The following is a 25,357-nucleotide window of genomic DNA, read 5'->3' as shown; positions in this document are numbered from 1 at the left end:
GTGACAGGAAAGGGTGGGGTATTTTTTCCTGTCTATTTTGAAAAGTACTACTTTTAGATCCCACCCTAACTGCTGTATGTAGTGCTTGAAGCAATTTCTCAAGAACTGCTAGTTCATATCCTCAAGTCTTCCAGTTTGACACCTGCCTGCAGCATTATGGAATCAAGGCCAAGCTACTGTGACAGACACTTGTGCTTTCCAGTCACTTTGTGCCCACAGAATAGAACACATACATCACCCTACACATAAACTACCATTTCTGAGCTAGAGTGCAACTGCTGTGACTTAGTTTCTGCTGCAGGAGTTACACAATATTCAATATTCAAGCAGATTCTGAGATCTTATAGATCAAATTAATTGGATCTTAGCTTAATTGGGAGCAGATTTCAGGCCACTAGCAACCTTTTTTCCATACCTAGTGCATTTAGCTTCAGAGGCTTTAACCATGGGAAATTAGTGGAGATTAGATTTGTTGAAAAAAAAAACCCCAAAAAATCCCAGAACTGATTTTTGTAATAAAATCACGTAGTCCCACCACAGAAGAAAAAACACCCTCACTGAGTTCATTAGGAAGAGGTGATTATTGATTATGCAGCATGTCTGCAATCACTTCAGCATTGTCAAGTCTCACCTATCAGACTGCCCATCGGGAGAGGTGGAGGCAGTGGTGGTGCTGGCGGGGCTCCAGGAGGAACAGAAATGTGTGCTAATAAAATAGTTTATATTCCTAATTAGGCCATATTATTTAAAGTTAAAAAAAAAAGTACAGGCACTTGATAGGCTTCCCAAACAAATATAAAAATTCAACTTCTGTTAACTAATACAAATTCAGACCCTGATCCTATCCAGGGCTCTGTACATGCCAATCTTTATTCTCATTGACTTTTACGGGATGCCAGATGATAGTAAGATTTCATGCCTATTTATACCACTGCAGGACCAGAAAAGGTCCTGGAAATGGAAAGCCTACATGTATATAAGGAAGTGAAGACTTGTCATCCAAGAAACAGAGAAATCTCTGCAATAGCAAAATTACATTACACCAAAACTCCACTATTTTCTTTTGTCTTACAGGCTTGCAAAACACAAAGTAAGTGACTGGGCTGGTTTGTTACTATGATAATAATAGTAAAGAAGGACCCTACTCAAACTCACCATTCATCCTTCTTAAACATAAGGGAGCGTACCTCCAACACAGAGAACCCTCATTGTTCTTTCCCCACAGATGGCAAAGTTAGCAGACTATTTCAGAAGCCAGTATTTCCCATTAAACATGTACATAGTTGCTGCTGCTCTCAGGGCATCCAGAAATGCCAAATTGTAGACACATTCAAAATTACAGTTAAGCTTTTAAAGGATACATTTGCCTTTTACTCCTCTTGTACACCCTTGATTGCCTTGTAAAAACATGGAGCAGCAAAAGTATTTTACTCATCCATTATTCAGTAACTGACTGAACTAACTACTCCTGGTAAAGAATTAAAACTTTAGACATCACTCAGCACTCCTAAGTGATTTCCTGAGTAGGACTGTACTTCAGGACAGTTTGTACCCCATCACGTTCAGTGACAGTCCCTGTGCAAACACAAGGAAGCAGCAGGCAGGCTGCAGCCAGCAGGAAGGAGTCCCACATACCTGGCCCGATGGTTGGCGGTGACGGGGTAGGCACGGCAATGGGAATGCCAATACTGCTGCTGCCACTGTTCTCCCGGCTGCCACTTCCTCCACTGCTGCCACTGTGTGCAAGGATAGAATGTAAGAAAATAGTGCAGAAGGTAGTCTCATACCTGAGGAGTTGCAGCTGCACTAATGACCAAAGATTAGGAACAGCCCTGCCCTTAATAGGCCACAGCTGTGTCCAATAAGAAGACAAGTGCTACTAAAGAGTGGGTTAGCTGGATGAGGAGAGAGTTGGAGTTTGTTGGCTGTGCTGTGAAGAAGGAGTTAGTGCTGTGAGGAGCTGCCCATGAGAAATCACCCAGAAGGTATAGAAGATTTACAATAAGGCGACAACACCACTGCACAAGAAAAACACAAGTATGAGCATCTCCTACAAAAGCATGTCAACAGTCACACTTCTTGTGTGAGCTCTTCCAGCCTAACTAACTCAATTACAGACTGTTGAAAAACTTCCTATTAAATGTCTCTGTCTTCACCTACAATTGCATACAGATAATAAAGTCTGGATGCATTACATTCCTAATAAATGGAATTAGCTAAGCTGATAAACATCACTATGAATAAAATGTGCAATTAAATGCTTCAAGAAATTAAAAGGTAATCAACCATGCAAGTTCTAGGCAATGGAGTAACAACTGCAGGAGTAGTTCAGGGGCCTTGCAATAATTGAAAGTAGTATGCTGGGGCTGGAAGACTTCATGGCTAAACTCTAAATAATTATTTAAGATTAATTATGCTGTCAGCTGAAGGAACATTTCCTCTACTCAGAGCAGAAGTTTAGATTGCTACGTTTTCAACTGAGAATGGATATGATGAACCACCTGGGGAGGGGTATGGGGCATGGTGTGCTTAATTTTCTGTGTATGTAACACTCCCCACTACCCATGCTTATGTGTAAGTTTGTTTCTAAGACAGTCTGAAAGCTAACAGTACAGCCAGCTCAAAATTTGTCTAACTAATGTTATGTGATATGCAAATCAGAGGCCAGCAATGCAAAACATAGTAAACTATTGGATAACATTTCTAGACATGTCTTTGGAGGCTGTAACATTTATTTTCTTAGAAGGAAATGAAAAAGAATCAAAATTCAGGCAGAATCTATCCTTATTTGTATCTAAGACCACTCCTTAGTTTAACTCTTGAATTTCTATGCATTAAATGGATAATGTAAAGGTAACTAATCACATAAGATGTTTTTAAGCCAAAACTTCATTTTAGTTCCTCCATATTAATTAAGAGTACTCAGTGAAGTTCTAGTTTATTTACCACTCCTGCATAGCTATAAATCAGTCAAGAGTCAAGTGCAAACCATTCAAATATATCTCTTTAGAAAATAACATTACAAAAAAGAAAATCAGTGATCTGAAATGGAAGCCAAGATAATTCCTTCAAAATTAGTGTTCTGTCTGCTGAAGACCTTGATCTTGTCACCATGGTTGCAGCTGAATTTCTAACTGCAGCCTACATAAAAGAAGATCTTGTGAGATGGGAGTGAGGAGCATTCACAGTAGCCAGCTAAACAGACTAACGAGATCCTCATGCAGCGACATTTAGAAATTATTTAAGTCTGACAGCATTTCATATCACCAACTGTGTCTAAAATACTCTCTCAGTCCCTGTTAGTGACCTACCATGTTTAACTGCCTACTGGGAGTTTTTAAGATAAGAAAAATATTAAGAAAGAAGCTCTCTAAAATACAAGGTAACCTTTTAACTAAATTGAATTCTTTGATCTGTTTTTTCCCCTGCAGTTTGAAGCCTGTGATAAAAATCAAATTGAAAAAAAATGAACTCACTCAAGAGACTCAGAGAAACATTTAGCCTTGCAATCCAAGAAGAAAATAACAAGTTTTAAAAAGCTACACTCAGAATATTGAATATGAAGGCACTTCTTCATGTTAGGAAGTCAGCAATGCAGTAAAGCTTCGCTGATGCAGTGGTAGAATAACTCACCTTTTCGCTTTTCAACAAAAAGCCAAGAGGCATAAAGCTTCAAGGCTTTTCTGTGACTTAGTAAGCATTGCCTTGCTAGGCAGGAGAGAGTTACTGTGTCAAACAGCCTACCTGTGTGTTCGTGGTCTCTGGTTCAAGGAAGCTGTCCTGCCTGGACTGTGCTGGCTGCCCAGCCTGGCAGGGCTGGTCATGTAATCATTCGGGACTGTTGGCGGTTTGACTGGCTCCAGGGTTTTGTAAGGAGTATTTCGTCTGGTCAAGGAAAAAAAGATTTGAAGAAAGAAAGATAAAGAAACAGAAGATTAAAAAGATAAATAAGTGAAGTTGTAAATCCATTTGCTTTCTAAATTTTTTGTTAAAGATCATGGCAGTGACCCTCACTGTGAAATAGTAAAATTCCAACGGGCAGGGTAGACAGGTCACACTCAACAGCTCAAAGTACTCTTACATAGATCCATACAAGTTGTCCTACAGCATATAGACTGGTCAAAAAAGCCAAAACTAAACTATCCACCTGAAATACATTATTTGAGCAACCTAACACACAATAGCTACATCTGCATAACACTCTGGGTAAACTGTCAGGACATGACAAATTTCCGCTGTACTAATCTCTTCTTCCCTCCCCCCTTTCCCTTGCCATCAGAATCCTTTCCAAAAGTATTCTTGGCTAAAGGTATTCATCTCATTAAGACATGAGCAAGGCTGAATCAAGATTCACAGAACAAGTGACATTTCAATCACCAGGACTTCTCCTAGGAGCACTGCTTCACACAGTAATCAAGCAACCTCATCTCACATAAGCAGATCTGAAAGTGCCTCATAGATGAGCTTCATTGTCTCCATTTTGTGCCCCAAGAAAGCAAAGCCCAGAGAACTCCAACTGAGCAGGCTGCATCAAGTCAGAAATATAACAGAGATCTTTCGAGATGTATTTACCAGACCCATTACTGCCGTAAGAACAGCGCATTTATTGCACTGAATCACACAGCTCTTCAGTTCTCAGCACTAACTGACAGGTCCATTGCAAAACACAGAATTTGGCAATGCACCAGAGCTAAGCAAAACCAAAAATACTGAACTGCTGGCTTTTAATAATTTGTTCAATTACTGGTTATAACAGAGTTGCTAAGTTATACAGCTTCCTGGCATTTTAAGAAACTTACTGACTTTCTCTCTACAGTATGAAAAGCAACAGTACTAGACTTACTTTTTCAAGGTTATTTCAGTTGGAAGCACAGTAACAGTCTTCCCTGTTTATCATTTTTATTTGGTAGTCTTTAGATCTCTACTGCTTACAACCAGAATAAATTTCTTCTTTTTTTGACAACTGATCTCTTTTGGCAGATCTATAGGTGGTGACACCCTGCATATTAAAATCATCTAGAGTTCTTCATATAGACAAGTTAATTTACAAACACCACAGTATCTGGAAACAGTTACAGTATTTCCACTTTTTTCTTTAACAGGTTTTAATAATAAATTGTTATAGATGGAAGATGAAGAACTGTTACAGATCAAAGACTGTTCAGAGCTCCCCACCTCACTGTCCTCCAATGTTTCAGGGTCATGCTGGGAGCCCTTGCCACCAGGGAGAGCTATAGGGAGCCCAGAGCCTTGCTTTGCTCCAGGACCCTCAAGGAATGACTTGAACTACTCCCACTACATCCACTTCCAGCAATTCACTTATTCTTCCATGGTACTTCAAACCAGAGCACCCAATGATTTCCACAATCTCTCTCTGGTCCTGTGAAGAGACCCCTGCTTACTTCATCCCCTTTTGCTTTTCACTTTTTCACATTTCCATGCAGGACTCCCTTTAGATAGTCCTGCCCTGGAGGGACAAGCTGCACAACAGGCAGCAACTAATGACCAATGCTGCACACTAAGCTCATTCTGGTTTTGCATACTTATCTCTGTTTGCTGGATCAAAGGGAGCAGAGTAGCATCCTTGCGGTTTCTAGCGATTTTTTTCTGCATAAATTAGGGTAAGTCATGCCTGTGATATTTCATGCCTTGGCAGAACACGGCTGCTCAAGACAAGAACTGTACTTCCTGAACAAGAAGGGCAGATAGAAATCTCTCTTACAAACCCACATTATTCCTCCCCCTCAGCCAACTGCTGCCACTTGTCAAGCTCATCTGGAAATGACATTCAGCTGATTAATCCTTATCAGGCATCAGCCAAGGCAACCAAACAGCTCGGGCTTGTTCAGGGGGGAGTACTGAGAGAGGCAGCTCACCAGTACATCAACGCTCCTGTTTCACTAGCAAGCATCCAAGAGGACATGAAAGTGCTACCCAGGTTCCCAGAACTGATAAACAACTCTCTCAGCTGGGATAAGAGACACAATTGTAATACTGATTTCATGCCCTTGAGCAATGGGAATTTTCAGAAAACGTGCTGAGGAAACCTCTAGGTTAATTTCTCTGTGGAGTATACAGCAAATGCTACCACCAAAGCATCAAATAGGGATTAAAAATCACTCAGTCCTCAACAAGGAGTTGCTGCTTCTAGTTTTCCTGGACCATTGCTCCTGATCTCCACCCTGCTCCATCTCAGTACTCCTCATTTTTCCAGCTTCCTGCCTCTCTGAGACAACATACCTGAAGCCACTACAACCATGCCAGCCACCTTTACAGTGCCTCAGTCCCCCACAGTATAAGGAGAAGGCTGAGTGTGACAAACAAGTAGAAGGTCATTTAGGATGCCTTTTGGAAGATGTTGCACAGTTGGACAAAACCATATGGCACGTGCACTGAGCTTCTCAAGTATTAAAGTTTTGGTCTCCAGGAACAACTACTTGCTGGCACACCAAGATAAGCAGATTTCACTCCCCACAGGTCCACAGCAGCAAAACAGATGCAGGGAACTCTGCTCACAGTGGGACTTGGGAATAGCAAAATCCTTCCTCATTTAAGTTAAAAATGAAAACGCACAAGCCAGCAAGAATCGATGTTGCCACTGTGTTCACAATGCCATAAATTTTGCTTAGATAATGCAACAACTACAGCACAAACAGCCACTTCATAGCTCTTCTAATATTAAGAAATGAGTAGACAAGAACTTTATGAGTAAAGTCCTTCCCCCACTGAAGCTAAAACTTTAAGATTTGTTTCTGTCAATAAGGATTTCTTCCCAAAATTCAGAAATAATAATAGCCTCCTCATTTATCCATATTCATATTAAATCTTTCCCTGTGAAAAAAATTCTTGCAGTCATCCTGAAAACAGAGCCAATGCAGCTGAAGGAGTTCATACAGAAAGGGATACTGTGATTTTTTTTTTTTTTGCTAAAGGCAACCAGAATTTCCATCTATCCATGAATTTAAGAAACACCAACACTGGCACAATTAAAAATTTCTATTACACAGGAGGGACCAGCTAGTCCATTCTTACCCCAGAGTTCCCCGGCCTGACATGGGAGGACTTGGTGGTTTTTGTGTAGGCGGATTTGTTCTTGACAAGGTGCCAGTTCTTGCAGGCTGGTTATTTCCATGCTGAAATAAGGGAAAACATGATTTTATTTTTATAACAGTGCAGCTCTATTACTGACAGCTTTTTTTTTTCAAGTGTAAGAATATGAAGTGAGAATTCCCAGACAGCTGTCAAACAACAAGTTTCAGCTACACACGAGACAGACACCAGTAAATACAAAGAGTCTAAACACAAGCTTAATGTTATTTTCACTATTAATTAACAACAGACATCAGAAAGGTAGGCAATTGACAAGTTCATGCACAAATGTCTTCTATCATTTTTTTCCTTAAAGGGAAGCCACATTTGTATTCATTGTCATTCAGATGTTAATAATTTAAATCAAACTTTAACACTGACTGTAAAATACAGCCAGCATGCCCCAGAATTTCTCAATCTGCCCCTGCTATATGACTAGCAGAGTCATTCAGGTTGTCTGGGAAGTCTCCTGCAAAAAATGTAAGTGAAGGGAATCAAGGCATCTACTGAATTCAGAGCAAAGCACTAAATGTGTTAGAGAAATTAATGTATCTATGTATAAATGCAGATGTCAATGTATCACAGATATATTGACACGCTAAATGCTGTAAATGAAAAAAAAAGTATAGCATGTTTAATCTAGATATCCTATGGAAAGCAGAAGAGAGTGTAAGAGAGCGCTAGTTTTCAGTTTTAATGGCTCTGCAGCCTCTACTATCAGTCACATGAGGCACTGTGGGTCAAAGGAGAAATAACACTTCTTACCTTGGCTTTTAGCCACTTAACGTTGGCAAAAAAGGGGGGGAAAAAGGTAGAAATTAATGGCAGATCCATCACAACTGATATGACAGGTTAAACTAAAGATAATTACATTTTAAAGAAATCATTCGTGTCTACTGATAATTAGCTCATCCCAGTACACTAAGAGAGATTCTGCTATGTCAGTTATTGAAAATTCGGTGTCTGACCAAGTGACCACAGGAAAAGCACTCGTGTCAAAATTAAGTTTAGCTAAGCTTTGCCAGATATGTCTGCCAGGTTCCTCATGGGCAGTAAAGGGTTGAAAAGCCCTCTGCTGACCATTCAAGCCCAAAACCACATCAGTGCTATTTCAATGGCAATATGCACTTAAGAATTCGTTCACAAAACCACAGTTTCAGCAATATGCAAAGAACTGACAGGCCTGTTGCTTTTACACTTAACCTCCATATGTTTTCAAGAAATCCTAGCTGCTGCATTGAATGGAAAATAAAGAAAAGGGAATTTTTAAACAGGATGAGCAGCAGTGCCTTTCACCTCTGGTTTATTGATTGAAATCTGATTCAAGCCAGCACAACACTGGCTGCTCAAAACTGTTTTGGCAGGGATATAATGATTGTTTTTCTGAAATTTTAGCTCCTAGAATCAAGTCATTATATGACTCCACTGTATCATTTTAACAGCCTTTGTGATTGCAGAGGAAAAAAATATCAAAACTCGGCCTTGTGAGGAAAATGTAACATTTTAAATAACCTCAAGCCAAGTTCTCTCATTTTTGGGGGGAGCAAGGGGGTCAGGGGAGCATGGGTCAGGGGGATAGGCGTTCATATTTTTGAAAGGGTTAATTTCACCAGTTTAAAAAAAAAAAGAAGGTAAATACAAATACCCAAACCAAAACAATCCCAATGCTTTTTTTGAGGCTGTTTGGAATTAAACTGTTACTTCCAGAACAAGCCTTCTCAGGCAGAACATTTCAAACTGTGAGTTTGCATCTTCTCCTCCTCCAGGAAACACAGACTAGTGTAAAGGCATCCATTAACTCAGTAAAAAAAAAAAGTAATTAAAACATGTAACACAGAAAACATGCATTTGAGACTTCTGACAGGGTCTGCAAAACCAATGAAAAACAGCTAGCTTACAGTTGAAAAAGTTTGGTTTACCAATCAAATGAGGTTGAAAGCCACTGCCCTTACATTATTCATATTACAAGAATAGAAACATAAATCCTGTTCCAAAATTCAGAGTAAAAAGTTTAGCTCTGGTAAGTAAATTTGAAGGTCAACCCATTTACTCCCAGCCTGGGCAAAAGTTCATCAACAGAGTTCACAGGCATTTAAACCACCTCTGTCCCCACATACTCATTTTATGGATAAACATGCAGATTCAGTTCCCAAGATGCCAGAGTACTCTCCCAAGTAGTGTATTTTTAAAACAGGCCTTTAGCAATGAAATTTGCTTTCTCTTCTCACAGGAATATATGACCCTTCCCCTTACTTCACCAGCTGCCAACAGCAATGGCATAATACAAGGAATTTGTTAAAGGAGGCCAAAAAAAGGAACTCTTGGTTCTGTCCTTCCCCAGCAGACATAGCTCAAAATCTTTTGGAAGGCTTAAAAGGAAGGGTGGCATGGTTTCTTATCCAGCCACTACTACTAAATTTGCCTGCCTCAAAAAAAAGCAAAAAGCTTCCTTCCTTTCCTTCCCATGTGCAGTGTCACTCAGCATTTATGGTGAGTACCTTCCATCCCCCTCCTAATCCCTGTTGTATTCTGTCTCCACTGCAGTGACACTATGAATATCAACATTGAGCAATGATTCCCTTAATCTTCCTCTTATTTCAAACCTTTCTACTGCTAAGTACACCAAACATTTATCTGAAGTCCAACAGCTCTTGACCTTTATTCCTCTCTCTAGGACTACAGCAGGTGAGCTTCATCTCTTTTGCTATCAGTTAAACACTATACAGATATACACATGATTGTTCAGAAGAATTAGAAACTGTTGTCATACTGCTTTCTATATGTAAAAAGGTCTGTAGATGTCCTCTCTGTTGTTGACAAGAGTTATAGAGGCAGGAAAATAGAAGGCCAGAACACAAAAGGAACTGGGATTCACAAGGGAAAGCAACTCCTGATCCAAAAGACCTAAGTAAGCGGGGGAAGCAAATGAACCAAAGCAATATGAACCATATGGCTATTTAATCATGGTTAACAAGCTAATTAATTAGGAGGATACTTTTTTTTTTTACTTATTGGCTGAGCTTATTAGGTCAACATTGCTGTATTTCTTGGTCTGAAAACCAAATGTGATGCTTTCCAAGCAATTAAAAAACCTGCCTGGAATTGAGAACAGTTTATGCAGCAGGGTCTAGACTCAGTGTGATTTGAAGAAGAAGGTGAAAAAAGGCAGCAGAAAACCTACAAGAGTGGCAGGTAGGTGCTTAATGTATATGCAAGCATCTCTCTACAAATGCCTCTAGGGCAGCCAGCCTGTTGGGAGGACATGACCATCACCAAGTGCCTGATCAGTACCAGGAAGGTCAGAGCCAGGAAGGAGGGACATGCAGGGCATGAGGAGGAGAAGGGTAGCATGCACACAGTTCACAGCTTGAAGAGGGAAGAGACTGTTCTGAGAGGGTATAAAATAAGAGACAGGAGGTGTAAAATGGAAAAAGCTTAGTCAAATGAAGAGCATTACTGAGAACTCCAGCAGAAGCTGAGAGGAGCATGATTCCCTTCTCCTCCTGCTACTTGTATTACTGCACACACAGGAGACAGTTCTCAACCCAGTACCAGCATCCTGGGTGACACACATCAGAATAAAAACAGTTTGTAGGCTTGCTGGGGATGCTTGTGATGCTGAGGGTGAGAACTAGCAGACCAGGATGTTCCCAGAAAGGAAACAGGATAGGCAGCAGTATTGGTTGGGGTTTCTTGCAATGATACAGCAGATGACGTTTTAAGGAAGCAAGCAGGAAAATCTTGCCTTTCCAGGGAAAACCCAACAAGCATGTGGCTGTCCTGGATAAAGCTTTAAGGGCTGTTCACAAAACTAGGAGAAAGAAACCACAACCTCAGGTTTGAGAAATAAGAGTCAATGCTGCTCATTTCCAAAATGTTACAACTAGGGCAGTGACACATCCATAGGGTTTGGACAGCATGGGAGAGCAGGCTGGCCTAGGACTGAGAGCCAGCAATGGGCTGGAAAGGAGCAAAGCAATTAAAGCAACAGGCAGAACAGGTGTTTGCAACAGCCATGCAAGGCATTTATCAAAGCCAAAATTGAGGCTGCTCCTGTAACTCATGCCAGGAATTCAAAGCACCTGGACTTTAGAACTTCAGCTGTGGGTTTGCAAGGGCAAGTAATGACTGCTAGTACCAAGAGACTTATTTGCTTAAGGCAACTCTTTTGGCAGTTCCAGCATACTCAGTTCTGGTGGTCTGAAGAGTACAAAAACACCTGCTGCCAAAGGCAGTACTGCAGATTGCTATACCTGAGGTCAAAGGGACAAGACCAAGATTGGCATGAAAAGGGTGTGAGGAGATCAAAAGTAGCCACTGGTAGTCAGAGGATGTCAAGACATCAAGGGACTCCACTGGCTGGCCTCAGAAGGCAGCAATTTAATGGTTTTTAATAGTTTTCATGCCAAGTAACAGGTCATGGGGGAACATTAGTCATGATTCAGGGAACTATAAATCTATCATTTGAGCTATAAACTGTGCTTGGAAAACTAGGTGTAGGGATGATTGCAAGTAACTCACTTATGTGAGCAAATTTATCTGTAAGGACACAAAAGACCACCTGCACACAGAAGCAAAATCCTTATCATGCTGGTATTCAGCAAGTTTCTCCTGCACATTTCAGCTATGAACTCTACAATTTCAGAGTGCAAAAACTTCAAATCTCTATGCAGGTTGTACTTCCCCTGCTGTATTCAGTCATTATTTCTCTGACTCCTGAATTTAAAGAGCCAATTTCACTCTTCATCCTGCCATATCTAGGATGACTGAAAGAGGTCATTAAAGACCACCCAATATAAATGCTCTTCAATGGAAACAAGGGTTTAAAGTGTACCAGTCTGATGTCCATTAATAGTAATTATCTGGCAAACTTGAAACTTTTATCCATGGGGTCTGTAAAAGCAATATTCAGCCTAAGACAGGTTATCTTTGACCAATAATCACAGCTGTCAACCACAACAGAAAAAAACCCCACTTGGTCACTCCTGACTCTTTAGTCAACTTCCCTTTTACTTAAAAAGGTACTTCCTTTATGAGTCATGGGAGAACGGCCCTACAAAAAGGTAGCTGCCAAAAGACCTTTAGAAATGCTATTGTGTGTGTGCAGGAAGGCAATTTTGCACAAGATTGCCTCTTCTCTCATTGGTGAGGCAGTTCTGAAATATGACATGATGACAGAGCAAAAAAAACCAGAAGCTGGAAAGGTGCCTGTATGTGAAGGTAGGGATTGCCTGAGGAAATGATAAAGTACCAAGCCTAGAACATGGTTTCCTTACAGAAATCAAGATACAGAGTTTGGTAGAATATGCAATCAAAGATGTTCAGCTGGCAGATTGTATATGGGTGTCAGACTCAGGGTAAAACACTTCTGCCACACTAGTTTTGTGCAGTTTTTAAAGAAATTACGCCTGTGTCAATTTTCTTATCAGAATGTCTATATTTCCTTATAGTCTGTAGTAAAGCAGACTATTTTCAGGAAAGGCAGGTTTTAAATTAGTATTTCTTTAAAAATTGAACATATGTAGGTAACTCTCTCTTCAGGGAAATTTAACCTCTCCTGCTAATATTTGCAACCTAGTCATCAGTCTTTGTTAACAGCAACCAGACGTATTTTTTCAGTATTGCTTCTCTCTTCTTTCTTTTTTTTCCTTTTTTTCCTTTTTTTTTTTTTTTTGTTTAACTTTCCAATTAAAAAGAATTAGCATACAAAAACCTGTTGTGGATGATAGACAAACATAACATTGTCCTCTCAGCACTCATGAGTCTTGTTCAGAGAAAGATACCTAGATTCCTGCTTTTAAAATGTTCAAGATTTTTCAGTTGAGTTGGTGACATTGAATCTAACTACAATAAAGTAAGACTAGCATAAAAAAAAATTAGAAAATAAAGAGACCTCAAAGTGTTAAGTTTCTTTTGCAAGCTGAAAGGCTTGAAACCTACATTATATCAGATGACACTGGGCACACTTCTGACTTGCCAGTAGCAAGTGCCCTATGGAAAGCACACAGTGTTAACACTCACAACAGAGTCATTAGAGTTGGCAACAGGAAGTTCCTTTTTCCCCCAGAGAAGCATTCTTTACCCTACAGCAATATTTACTGTTTGGCCTGACCCAGAGGGATGATGTGACATTAATGAAATTGGCAACATGACATCCTTTGAAGCGTGAATGTCTGACAGAGGCTGGGAAGGGGACAAAGGCAGCAGCAGCTCCAGCTCAGAATCTCTATCTCACTTGGGTTTTATTGGAGTGAATTATTTAAAATTTAATATTCCAGCAGCTACACATAAAAAGTCTTATCCTAAAGGGTAAGTAAGCTTGATTAGGTAGCCTTTCACCCTCCCATCAGCATCTCATCTGCATTTTCATTTTGCACTGACACAGATATAAGCATGGACTGCAGACAAGTAGGACATGCTGAGAAGGGTAAGACAAGACTCCCTTCTCTAAGCTTAGTGCTTGTCAAGTTCACCCAATCCCTACTTTAAGGGAGTCCTTCCAACTTCCATTTGCTTGAGAAAGATTTCTGAATGATTAACTCCTGTTTAAGTTTCTGGGCACAAAAGCTTCTTACAGCTTTCATGTGCCAAATGAAAATTTCTTTATGGTGACAAAATTACAATTTTTTTCCTTAAAAATAAAACTGAAAAGGGATCAATCTTCATACACAAGTGAAGTTTGGTTTTGAAGAACTATTAGTTCCATAAAATAAACTTGATCCAATTACAGCTATTGGGCGTTTCAATTAGGCATGCACTCAACATTTTATCTGCCTTTAACCATAAGGCATCATCACTTCAATTTCCTACTTAGCTGCCATTTTACAAATTGCTGCAATTCCACCTGCCTTCTATTCAAAAAGAAGATTATTATAAATTCAAAGGCCAATTTGAATTTGGTTTTTAAGTGGAAATTTAAGGTTTTTAAGGCAACTCCCAAAGCTTCCTCCTTCTCCCCGCTCTTAAACTAAGGATTTTCTGTATGAGTAATTGTGTTTGACCTATTTATTTGCTGGCACAGTATTTTTTTCTTTCCTTTCACAAAAGAAAAAAAAAAAAAAGGAGAAGAGGAGGAAGGAAATGTTAAAGTAGCCTCTGCCTAATAATTTTGAACCAAGCTCTACACAGGAAGGTAGATGACAACACTTACTCTTGTTTACAAAGAATTACTTTAGCTACATTCCCCTATGCCTGAGGGTGACAGCTGAGCAACCATTTAACAGACCAGCAAAAATGCCTCCCTGTGTGTTTCTTGGAGCCATCAACATATATTTGTAATGCAAAAGAAAGCCTTCTTGCTAGCAAACCAACTTAAAAAGCCCTCGTGATTTGGACTGATGCCAGCCTCAGCTTCATAGGGATGTATATTTAAAAAAAAAAAAAAAACAACTTTTGGAGACATTGTCTGTATTGGTCCCTGCAAAGGGAAGGAGCAGGGAGTGCAACAGCTGGGGCACTTTGGGGCTGCCATGGAGGTTTCAGGCTGAAGGAGAAAGCACCTGTGATCCTAGGATGCTCCACAAAAGCTTTTCAACCCAGATCCTGCTGGAGGAGGAACAGCACTGCCTTCCAAGGAAGTGTCTCCCATCAGTGAGGAAACTGCTATGGAGAGCAGCTGCTTACCCACCACTGCCACCTCCACCCTCACCTGCCCCCACAGAAATTGCTGCATGCATGGGAGACACAGGGGGGCATGCAGAGCCCTTCTCCATGCCCGAAGCACATGCATCTGCTTTTGCATCCTTGCTACACAGCCACGACAAGCAGAGACAAACAAAGAAAATGAAGTGTGAATATACACACGAGGTGGTTTTGCATTTGCTCAGATGGAAGACATATGGTGAAGAGAGCACTTACCCTGAGGATCACACACCTCCCTAATTTCATTATTTAACTCTGTGAGACATTATTTTTATCTACACTTTCCATATGAAACAATTCAGCATCACCCTATAAATTATGCTGCATATTTAAACAACATTTTTCCTAGGATCAATATTTAAATACATAAAAGCAGAAACAGGGTAAAATCCAGTTGAATCCAATATCCTTAATTTCTCCTCCTTGTATTTTTCCTTTATGTTTCTTTATCAAATCCTACACTGGAACAGAGTCCCACTAACAGCAATAAATTGTCATCTACAGATTTCAAAGTGTTGCACAATTTTTATTTAATACCTAAATGCCAATATGTGAGTTGTGCTGTATCTTATTGACAGTTGGTGCAACAGAAAACATTCAAGGACCTGCAAGTTAGTCAAACTGACAACTGTTCTAAGCAGACCTCAAACTTCTTTTTCTCTAGAAAAACATGCTTTCTAAGGCCTTATTGAACACTTTGCTGTCCAACTTGGGGTAAAATCTTTGCTCAAGAAAATAAGAATTAACAGAGACTGAAGCATCTTTTAAGACCACACTCTGGACAAGACAAGTTTGTAATTCAGTTTATTGTATGTTCTCCCCTAACTGTAGATTCAAGAGGCAACTCAGATTCTCAGCATCATCTTTCTTTGTGCTGACTTCCCACAGGACTTGATCCAGCTTCTGAAGTTGTTTTGGTTTGATTTTCTGGTAACATCACTGCCTACATCTAGGTGACTAAGTAAGCTACTTCCGTCAGAACCTTGATGTGTGTCACACTCTTGGAACTCAAGTAATAGGACAGCTAAAACATTTAATTGTGTCATTAACTCAGCACACTCTTTTCAATAGTGTCTCTAACAATGGCAGCCACCTTGAACTACATACCTGACGTCTGGCTGGCAGTTTATTTCATTTGTGGAACAAGTCTACATAGAAAATACCAACTGTTTCATGCCTTTGACAGGTGCAAAACAGACTTAGGCAAGTCACTCAAAGAAACAATATCAAGCTAAAATTTGCAGCTGTCTTGTAATTGAGTTGGCCATTTGGTTATTACTAGAGGCTTTTTTGCCTCTGAAAAGACCAAGCTTTCAGTATAGAATAAACAACTAATCTTCAAAAAAACCCTTTACCAAAACCATTCCATAAGAACTACTTAGAAATGAGTAAACAGCACCCACTAAAAAAAAAGGGTCACATGAATAAGGGCAGTAGTACTCCCAAAAGCAAATACTGATATTGGAAGATGCAACAGCTAACACTTAATAACCTCAGCCTTTGTGGATCAAACAACCTGTTTTGAGTCTGCATAACACAAGTAGTTCAGCAAAGCATCAATTTCAGAGACTAACAGTAATTATTTGACTTTTAAAGTCTTCTACAGCACTTGATCCCTGGAGCACTTAAATGCAGAAACCAATGACCTGACATTGAATTTCTGTACTCTCTATTTGTAGAACATTCTCCTCAAATGCAGGCTGTACTGAAAAATCATCAGTTTCTCTGACTCGAGTGTTTCTATTTTATAGCAATTCAGAACACGTCTGTCTGTGTCAGGCTTCTACACAAGATTTATCTATCAAGACTGGCTTCATTTATTACTGAAAAACAATCCTGGGTTACAGGTTTAATAAAGGTTCACCTATAAATGAAAAAAATCAGGTAGTCTAAAGTCACTACATTAATTCATAGTCTACAGCTGTCATGGTATAGAACTGCTTTGTAACTTGTGTTGGAATTAGACTCCTGTGGACATTTGGAGGGCTACTATGAAGCAGGAGGTTCCCTGGTCTCTGCTGTGCCAAGTCATTCCAAAGATCCGTTCAGCAAGCTCAGTAATTCAAAGGACACATGATGGGCTGATACAGCTGCACAACTCACTGACCAGAGCACATCAAGGGATGTGCTATCCTTTAGAGGATACACAGGTTTTGAATTAATGCCATCCAAGAGAAGACACTTGCAAACTGAATAGACCTTGAACACCTGATCTAGAGGGATACAAAAGTATTTTTTACAAAAAGATGACCAGGGAGCAAATGGTGTTATATTAATTCACTCCAACTACAACCATTTCAAGAGAGGTAGCCATTATTTTACTAAAGTTTTTATTTAGAGAAAAGGAAAGTTAGGCTGTCCAATGGAAGTAGACATCAAATGCCACCGAGATTTAAAAGCAAACTAGCTGCCCCTTTTTCTTCTGTTCACCTACCAAAAAACCCCAACAGCCAACTTCCCCATAAGAGATGACTTCCTTTATTTCTTTAGTTATTGAGAAAAACTGAGTGGCAGTGATAACTTAAGGCAGAGGAGGAAGTAGTGATAATTTTAAAAGTCAGTCATGGTTTTTTGACAAGTCATTAGCCTAAGATCATGAGCCATTATTTCCTGACACTGTGACTGTCACTTACAGTCACAAGTGTAAGGAAAACATTGCTCAAAAAACCCTCACTGTAAAACAATCCATTATGTTACTGAAATGTTTGTATGTGGGAGCATATCACACCCATAATCCTTCCTACCATAAAGGAGCTACACATTTTAGTACCAGTAACATTCTGCCCCGACCCTGTCTCCTGGTCTGTGTTATTTTGGGTCCTCAAGTGTCCAGGAGTTCTTACCTTCACGCCATGGCCAACATCATCCAGCACCGTGTAGTCTATAGGTTTTCGAATATACCTTACAGGACGTTCCATGTTCGCTGGTGCTATAATTTTGTGAGTTCTTGATGTGTTCTTATTGGTCGTCAAAATGCCTATCTCTCTGCGAGCCACCTTTTCTTTATGGATGTCCACAGTCTAGATTAAAAACAAGAAAGTATGGGTTTCTTTAGGCATTTGCTGTTTTCTTTACAGAGCTAGCTACATGTTTAGGTTTCACTGTTAGACAAAGAGTCTGAATGTTAATGCTGCTGGAAGGATGCCAGTTTATTGATGAAATGAGTTTAATCTACACAAACCTTGTAAGAAAATTACACCTTAATGAAATAACCAATATTAATAATAAAATTACAATTATATGTTATTCCTTTGACACCCTAAAGACACTATGCAGATACAGTCCTCACAGATTAACCCTCAGTGTCCTTATGACTGACACTGGTAATAAATTACTCCAACTCCACAGCTGGGAAACCAGGACAGACAAGCTAAGCAATTTGCTCAGAGCCCCGGAGGGGACTCAGCTTGGGAAGTCTGTGTGGTAATTTCTTTCAGCAAAGCCATCAGTGCATATCAGAGTGAGAGTCTGCACAGGTAGGGACCAATTTCAGCACTGGGGCTAGTTTCAGTCATACCGCTCATAGCAGCTTTACTGAAAGAATAAAACAAAGCTTTAAAGATGCAAGTAAAGGAATATAAAATATGCTGCATTTTATTCAGAAAAAAAAAAGGAGCTAAAGATCAGTCCAGTAGTCTGTGAAAAATCAAACTAAGCTTCACATAAAAGACACATTCTTCTACATGGAATATAATCACAGCTTAAACCCTAGCTGAAGAACAAGTGCAAATCAAGCACTGGATGTCACAGAAATCCCATTTCTAGGAAGCCTATTTTGAGATTCAGGGATTGAATGTACTGGTTTAAGTACCTACTAGAACCTCAGGATCTCATTGAAGGAGATGGTATCTGACAACAAAATGCCCCTTTGAGCAAAACCTCTCAAGCCACCACTTTATCCACTGAGGAAAATCAATCTTAGTCTATAAGCATAAATTCTTCCTAGAAAGGCTATTACAGAAAAAAAAAAAGGTGAAGGTTCAGAAAGAAAGAAAAATCCTCATCATCCTAACTCCTACCTCATTTTGGTACATATCTAGAAATGGTTTAATCTAAAATGAATATTGTGATGGGCAAGGTTTTGTTTAGTGAAGCAAAGTCAAAGATGAAGGACAAAATTAGCTGATATTTCTGCTCCTATATGAGGCAAGATAAAAAAAGCAAGATTAGTATTCAGGAAATTAACATTTCTAGGAAAGCCAGCACTCAGCAGTCACTGTGAAATGTCTTCAGCTGAACTGTTTTTTTCATTAACTGGTGCACATGCTCAAATAATCTTAAATTCTCCTGACTACACAGACATAAAAAATGTAAGACCCTTCCTTAACAGTTCTGATAGGCAGCATTGCAGATTACAAGCAGGAATACAGGTAGAGAAGCACCTAAGAACAGTGATACCAATCAATCTTGTTTTCACAGCTGCAAGCTAAATAACAGAGTACTTGTAACACTGCAAAAGGTTCTTTTACTTTGAAAGCACACAGAATCTTAACAGAAATAAGAGTTGTAATTTTCCAGAGCAATGCAAGACATTAGCTTATATGGAATAAATTAAATATCCCAGTAAAACTCTGGAACAAGCTTTATTGTTCTAAATGCTCACACTCTGAAAAATCCCTAAGTCAGGAATTTTACAAATGCCTTTTCAAATAAGACAGTCCAATACATCAAGTATTTACCTACATCAGCATCAGGTACCACCCCTTGCACCCATGTTTTCTCCGGCAGTCAATTTCACAGATGATAGAATGAAGACTAAAGAATGAGATTAGTCTAATTTTTTCAAATGCAGCTGTTATTTGTTCTTTTCCTTTCAGAGACTGAAACATACATATTAGTTCTGCCTTTTCAGTGTTTTCTTGATCTAGCTGAAAAATTATGAGGGCTGTGCTACATGTTCATCTCTCTTCCAGTTTATCTGCACAACCTGAACCTTTCTGTTCAATGATAACTGCACGTCTCAAACTATCTTACAAAACTCTTAAATAATAAGCAAGTCTCCATATTTTGTAATGCATGAGCACTGCATGTGAGAGAAAAAGCACCAATTTTAAAGTCCCCTGAATAACATCGCAATTTAGGAGGCTGAGAACATCAATTTAAAAAACATACAACACTGTTTGAAACATACAACACTGTTTGAAAGTAGGGTTCTCGAAAATACAGCTAGGTCCCTAGAAATAAATCCATGCTTCTACTTAATCCTCACAAACTAAACCTGTTGTTACTAAGAAACTCTTTTTGTTCAGTGGATGGACAAAAATGCATCTTTATGGTAAGAGTTCTCTTAGCACTGATAGCAAAAGAAAAAAGACAAAACAAAACAAAGCCCTTCAGAGTACAAAAAAAAAGCATCTTCTTCTAGCAGGTAGTCCATGAAACTGACTTTTCCTCCCTTCAATGGACAATGAAAGTTCTGTAAGTTACTGGAACAGAGGATAAGAAATTCCAGGAACAGATGCTGTACCATACATGCTTTAGAAACTGACTCAAGTAATATTGCAACAAATCGCTGTTAATGAAAATACCTCTTAGAATAGGAAAATACTACATATATTAATTTTATCAGAAAGCTTATCCAAAATTAAGTATGGAACAGTGATTTGTAAGGTCTTGGCATGAATTTCAGTGAGAAAAAGAAGAGTATCTGTATCACAGAGCAGGGCCAGCAACAGGACACATATGTAAATCCTGAAAGGCATTCAGATGTGCCTGTGCAAGAGACTAATTTGCTGTTCAAAGCAAACAAGACTTTAACTCCTACCACATCTGGTGCACTGGAAAAGCAAGGCAGGATTTTATCCTTATGCAAAGCAAAGGCTCACAGCATATGCTTTGCCCAGAGCAATAGGCTGCCTGTCAGAGCTACTAGACAGCATCTTACCTCTTCAAGAAATTGCTGGGCTTTTTTTAGATCTGCATATTATTAAGTCTTATATGAACATTATGCAAAACAAAGCACACGACAATTGGTCATTCTTCTATTTTCATTTCTATCTGATTGATATTCATGTGGAAGTTTATTGTTTAGTCATATGTGATATTTTTCACTTTCAAAAGAGGAACAACTCAACACACAAGCAATTTTTAGTAGGACAGCAAAGCTTTCCAGCCAGTCAACAGTTAAATTTCCAAAAAAGACAAGCCACATATACCAGGTAACAGCCAAAACAGACCATTCCCAAAGCTCTGGTCACACTTGACATCTGCAGCTATGAGTGTTTGTTCTGATATGGTAACAAGCCAGCTGAACAGTAGCTGGTTTGTGATTTCATGCACAAAATCTACTTTTAGATATCAAAGATGGAGAGGAGCAAATATGGCTAACTGGCATGGGTTAGCACAGGCTAACAGGCACTTGCAAGCAGTCAGACCAGCTTCAAGTATCTCTGAGCTATGCTGAAACAAATACATAGCATAAAATTTGGGGAAAAGGGCAGGGATTTTCACTCCTAGACAACATAATCCAGTGAGACAAAGCCCAGTTTTGTATTGATTTGGAGAAGAGAGAAAAGACAATCTTTCCAGAAGCACAATGTGTTTCCTTTGGGAAGCAAATTTAAATGAACTCGTGAAACAAACCCCTTTGCCATTTCGACTGAGTGCCAGGGACTACGCCAGCTAATCCAGAAGCTTGGTTGAAGGAACTGTTAATTATTAGCTGACTCCACTATTTGTCTTCTTTAAATCATATAAAATTAAAAAAAACAACAGATAGTTGAACAACAGGATGTGGAGTTAAATTTTAACTGTTTGCTTCCTTAGAAGTAGCCTCAAGGCCAAGTAAAGCACAGCAATGATACAGCAAATAGTTGTTCTTTTATTATCCTGTGCTGCAGACACCACTCTACTCATGTGTTAGGGCATGCCAGCCCAGAACAAACAATTTACAATAAATAGAGACTGAAGCTCTATTAGCTCTGGCCAAGCTAATATAAGGGTATCTAGACATTTTAATAAAGCTCACACAAAAAGGGGGTATTAAAATAAAAAAGGAAAAAGAAAAACAATTAAAATCCTTTTACTCTTGAACCACTGAAACTCAACTTTAGGAGTTTAAGGAAGGGCAAAAAGTCACTTCAAGGACTTTCCCTAGGTCTTAAAAATCTAACATTCAAACACAAAAGACCAAAAAAAATCTTTAGGTTACTTTTAATGACAGCCTTTCAGGCCATTTCATGCAATACTTTTAAGAACTTTCACATCATACAAACAAATGCCCTGTGCCTCACAGAGCTGCAAGCCAGTAACTTTTCAATTTTTCCTTAAACTCACTCAGAGAAGAAGGAATGTAGGATCACAATCCACAGACTTCCTTAAGATGCCAATTTCTCTAAAGCAAGGAGACAAGGAAGACTAAGCAAATGTTATTGGCAACAGCTTTCTGTAATTTTGACATTGTTTCTCTATGTTGCTTTTTCAGTTTGTGGTTAAATATAGGGTTGGGTCTCTTACTAACACTTTATTTCAAGCAAGTAGAGCCCTGATTACAGGGCATCAGTGCTATACATACCTAAATGTCAGCAGAATAGATTACAATTACTTTATACAAACAAAACCCAGACATATCAGCCATGCAAGCAGCATGACCTGCTACCACTTGGCACCCCCATCTTCCTACTGCACTGGCTGTAATCACATGTCCTGAGGCTCAGCAAACTGTTCTGCACAAACTTGGTGCTGTACTTCCCCAAAGGAATCTGCTCCACACCTCAAGTCCTGTGTGCATTTTGGGGCAGCTCAATGCAAGAAGGACAGACTGATATCAGAGTGTGTCCAGAGAAGGGTGACCATGATGGTGAAAGGTCTCAAGGGAAAGCCATACGAGTGGCTGAGGTCCCTTTGCTTCTTCAGCCTTGAGAAGTGAAGGCTGAAGGGTGCCCTCATCACAGCTGACAACTTCCTCAGGGAGGGCAGTGCCTCAAGGGAAGGTGCTGATCTGCTCTGCTGAGCAGCAATAGGATATAAGGAAATGGAATGAAGCCATGTCAGGGGAATTTCAGACTGGACATTAGGAAAATATTTTTCACTGAGAGGGTGGTTTGTCACTGGAACAGGCTTCCCAGGGAAGTGGTCAGGGTCTCAAGCCTGTCAGAGTTCATGGAGCACCTAGATGACACTAAGTCATATGGATGAGCTTTAGAAATTGGACTCAATGATCCTTATTGGTCCCTTCTAACTTTAAATGATTGTATGCTAAACACTGCATCACTGAATTCCAAGTTAATGGAGAGAACAGAATTTCATCCATTCTCTACCTGAACAGCAAGATTCTCTTAACCAAAGGGAATTGCTGACAGTACAAGATAAAAGAATTGCATAAGGAAAAAGAACCTCAAAGACCTCTAGTCAAGACAAGCCAACTGGAACACTAGATTTGACATATCACATCACAGCAATCTATCAAATACAGTATCTTCTTTCAGCAGAAACTGTGCCTGATGTGACATAAAATACTGGGCAAAGGCACAGGTGTCAGACTGAACTTTGTCAACAGAACTATGCAATGCATGGGACAGTGAGTGGTGCAGAGAAAGTTTTGTATCCTTCCTCAACCTCTGGTACAACTGTCTGGATTCCAAGCTTACCTCTTTATGTTTCAATATGAAAGGTAGCATCCATTCTACTGTCCACAAAAAAATTAGTCACAGCTTCAGATTTGATTGGTCATACATAGCAGTAAAATATATGTAGTTTAAAACTTTGTAACACAAACAAATGTTTTCTACAAGTTCACACACCCAGACTATAAAGTGTACTAACCAAAGGAAACAACTTAAGAAACAAACACTAAGGTGCTTTCAGCATCCCTTAATAAATAAAACTACCCAAACCCTCACTCTTTGCAATCTGTTCCCAAACCCAGCTTTAATATAACCCTTATTGTCATTCTCCAAAACTAGAGATTTCATTGTCTTCCTATATAGTTCATACAATAAGCTTCCCTGAAAGGAAAATCAACTGGTGAGAATAAGAACATCAACTTGCTCTGTTTTAGAAATACAAGTTTATTCCACTGCTACTTCCAGAAAGAAAGCATATTTAGTAAGACCTTTTAAATAAATGAGTTATGGTTGAGTAAAGGCGCTGAAGAGACCTGGACAATGCACACTGCACAGGCCACCTGCAAAGCAGTCAGTTTGACCTACAAAAAGAACAGTAAAATCCCCAGCTTTAATGAGCTCAGTCAGACAGCTGACTTCAAGTGAGAGCACCATTTTATGCTGTTATTTTGTAAAGAAAATTCAACACGGGGAAATGTGAACATATTTAAACTGCAAATAAATATTCTACAGAGAAGAACAATTACGGGCTCAAGGCACATCAGGCATGAAAAAGCTCAAGTGAGTAGTTTGGGGTTTTATGACATAAGGTATAATCAGATATCTACACAATATTACAAATTGCATATTTCACCAACCCCTGATGAAAGCACTAGCAACTCAAGTATTTGACTTGAAACTATTGCTTACATATGGTCTGATCCCCACCAAGATAGTGTTCAAGAAACTCAAGAAGTTTACCTACAGAAATGAAATAGTTTACTTCCCTCTCTTGTCCAGGAGAGCCCAAGCACTAAGCAGGCCTGGCCTCACAGGACACACAGAGAGCAGAGTGTGGGCGCCACTGTGCACACTCATTTATTCCATGGGGATCTCCCCCAAAGTATGAGGCTGTACTGGCATTGGGAACTGTAACCCCCAATTCCATTGACTAGAAACTGTTGGAATACCCCAGCTGTGACCACACCAACTCAGTTACAGACCAAAACTGGTCAGTTTGGTGAGCCTCTTCCCAGTTCTTCAGCACAGACACCTGGTTAAGTTAACCAACAAGGGAGAAGCATATAAAAAAAATGAAAGAAACTTTGAAGTACTACTCTGTTATCAGGGACTGGGGGAGTCAATCCTGTCTCTTAAGGCAGAAGACTGATGCAATCTTCTATTGTGCCCAGTTGGCTATCAATTGTGTGAAATTCAAGTTCCTAGTTAGCTCTGAACAAATGTCATATGAAGGCACTGTTCTAGAAGCTTTATATTGGTTGTCTTTCACTTTCATAATAAAAAGGGGAGTTGCCTTTCTTACAATTCCCTCTTCAAGAGACCATCTTAAGGTATTTTTAACAGCCTCTTGGACAGTAACCAGAATCAAGTATGCTAAAGCACTGTCTATGTATCAATTTATCAGTGAATCCATAGAAAAAACCCAGTGCTAGCAACAAGCAACAGTTACTAGAGGAAAAGAAAAAGGGAGATGCTTTTTCCAAATCCCCAAATTCCTTTTAGAATACAAGGATTTCAAGACCTTTTTATTTCACATGAACAGTCCTTCAATCCAATTTTCACTTAGGCTAATAGTTGCCTGAACACCACTACATAAATTCATTTGAGAACCCTCAGATTATCCTGCCATGTCTTTTGAACCCACACCATGAAATTGAGGTTTCCTATCACTCTGAAGCATTTGGACATCCGAGTTTTACCTTGTGTGTTTGTTTTGTAGGGGGTGCTGGCAATGTAGGAGGCAACTGAAATAGATTTAAGAGTTGTATTTCCAGAGCTGGAAACCCAGCAATGTTTTTGGTAGGTTTATAGAAGTTTCTCACACATTCTCGTCAACATACAGA

The 25,357-nt window shown here is 39.5% G+C and overlaps 1 protein-coding gene across 5 annotated transcripts in view; it reads right to left on the bottom strand.

Moving 5' to 3' along the window:
• ABI1 (abl interactor 1) overlaps window positions 1-25,357 on the bottom strand; it is a 77,331-nt gene that overhangs the window by 10,691 nt on the left and 41,283 nt on the right. For 2 of the 5 annotated variants that reach the window (XM_071428774.1, XM_071428776.1), the window contains exons 3-8: window positions 17,574-17,750; window positions 7,855-7,869; window positions 7,033-7,133; window positions 3,745-3,885; window positions 1,636-1,736; window positions 632-706 (exon numbers count right to left, since the gene is read on the bottom strand). In XM_071428774.1, the coding sequence (XP_071284875.1) occupies window positions 632-706; window positions 1,636-1,736; window positions 3,745-3,885; window positions 7,033-7,133; window positions 7,855-7,869; window positions 17,574-17,750 (610 nt within the window). The remainder of the gene's footprint in view (window positions 1-631; window positions 707-1,635; window positions 1,737-3,744; window positions 3,886-7,032; window positions 7,134-7,854; window positions 7,870-17,573; window positions 17,751-25,357) is intronic. The other 3 variants (XM_071428775.1, XM_071428777.1, XM_071428778.1) reach the window with 2 other exon arrangements.

This window comes from Agelaius tricolor, unplaced genomic scaffold (genome assembly GCF_023055355.1).
Source record: "Agelaius tricolor isolate 1412-34295 unplaced genomic scaffold, bAgeTri1.0.p SCAF_6, whole genome shotgun sequence".
NCBI classification, from domain to species: domain Eukaryota; kingdom Metazoa; phylum Chordata; class Aves; order Passeriformes; family Icteridae; genus Agelaius; species Agelaius tricolor.
The sequence above is the reverse complement of the archived record's forward strand: the minus strand, read 5'-3'. Positions and strand labels throughout refer to the sequence as shown.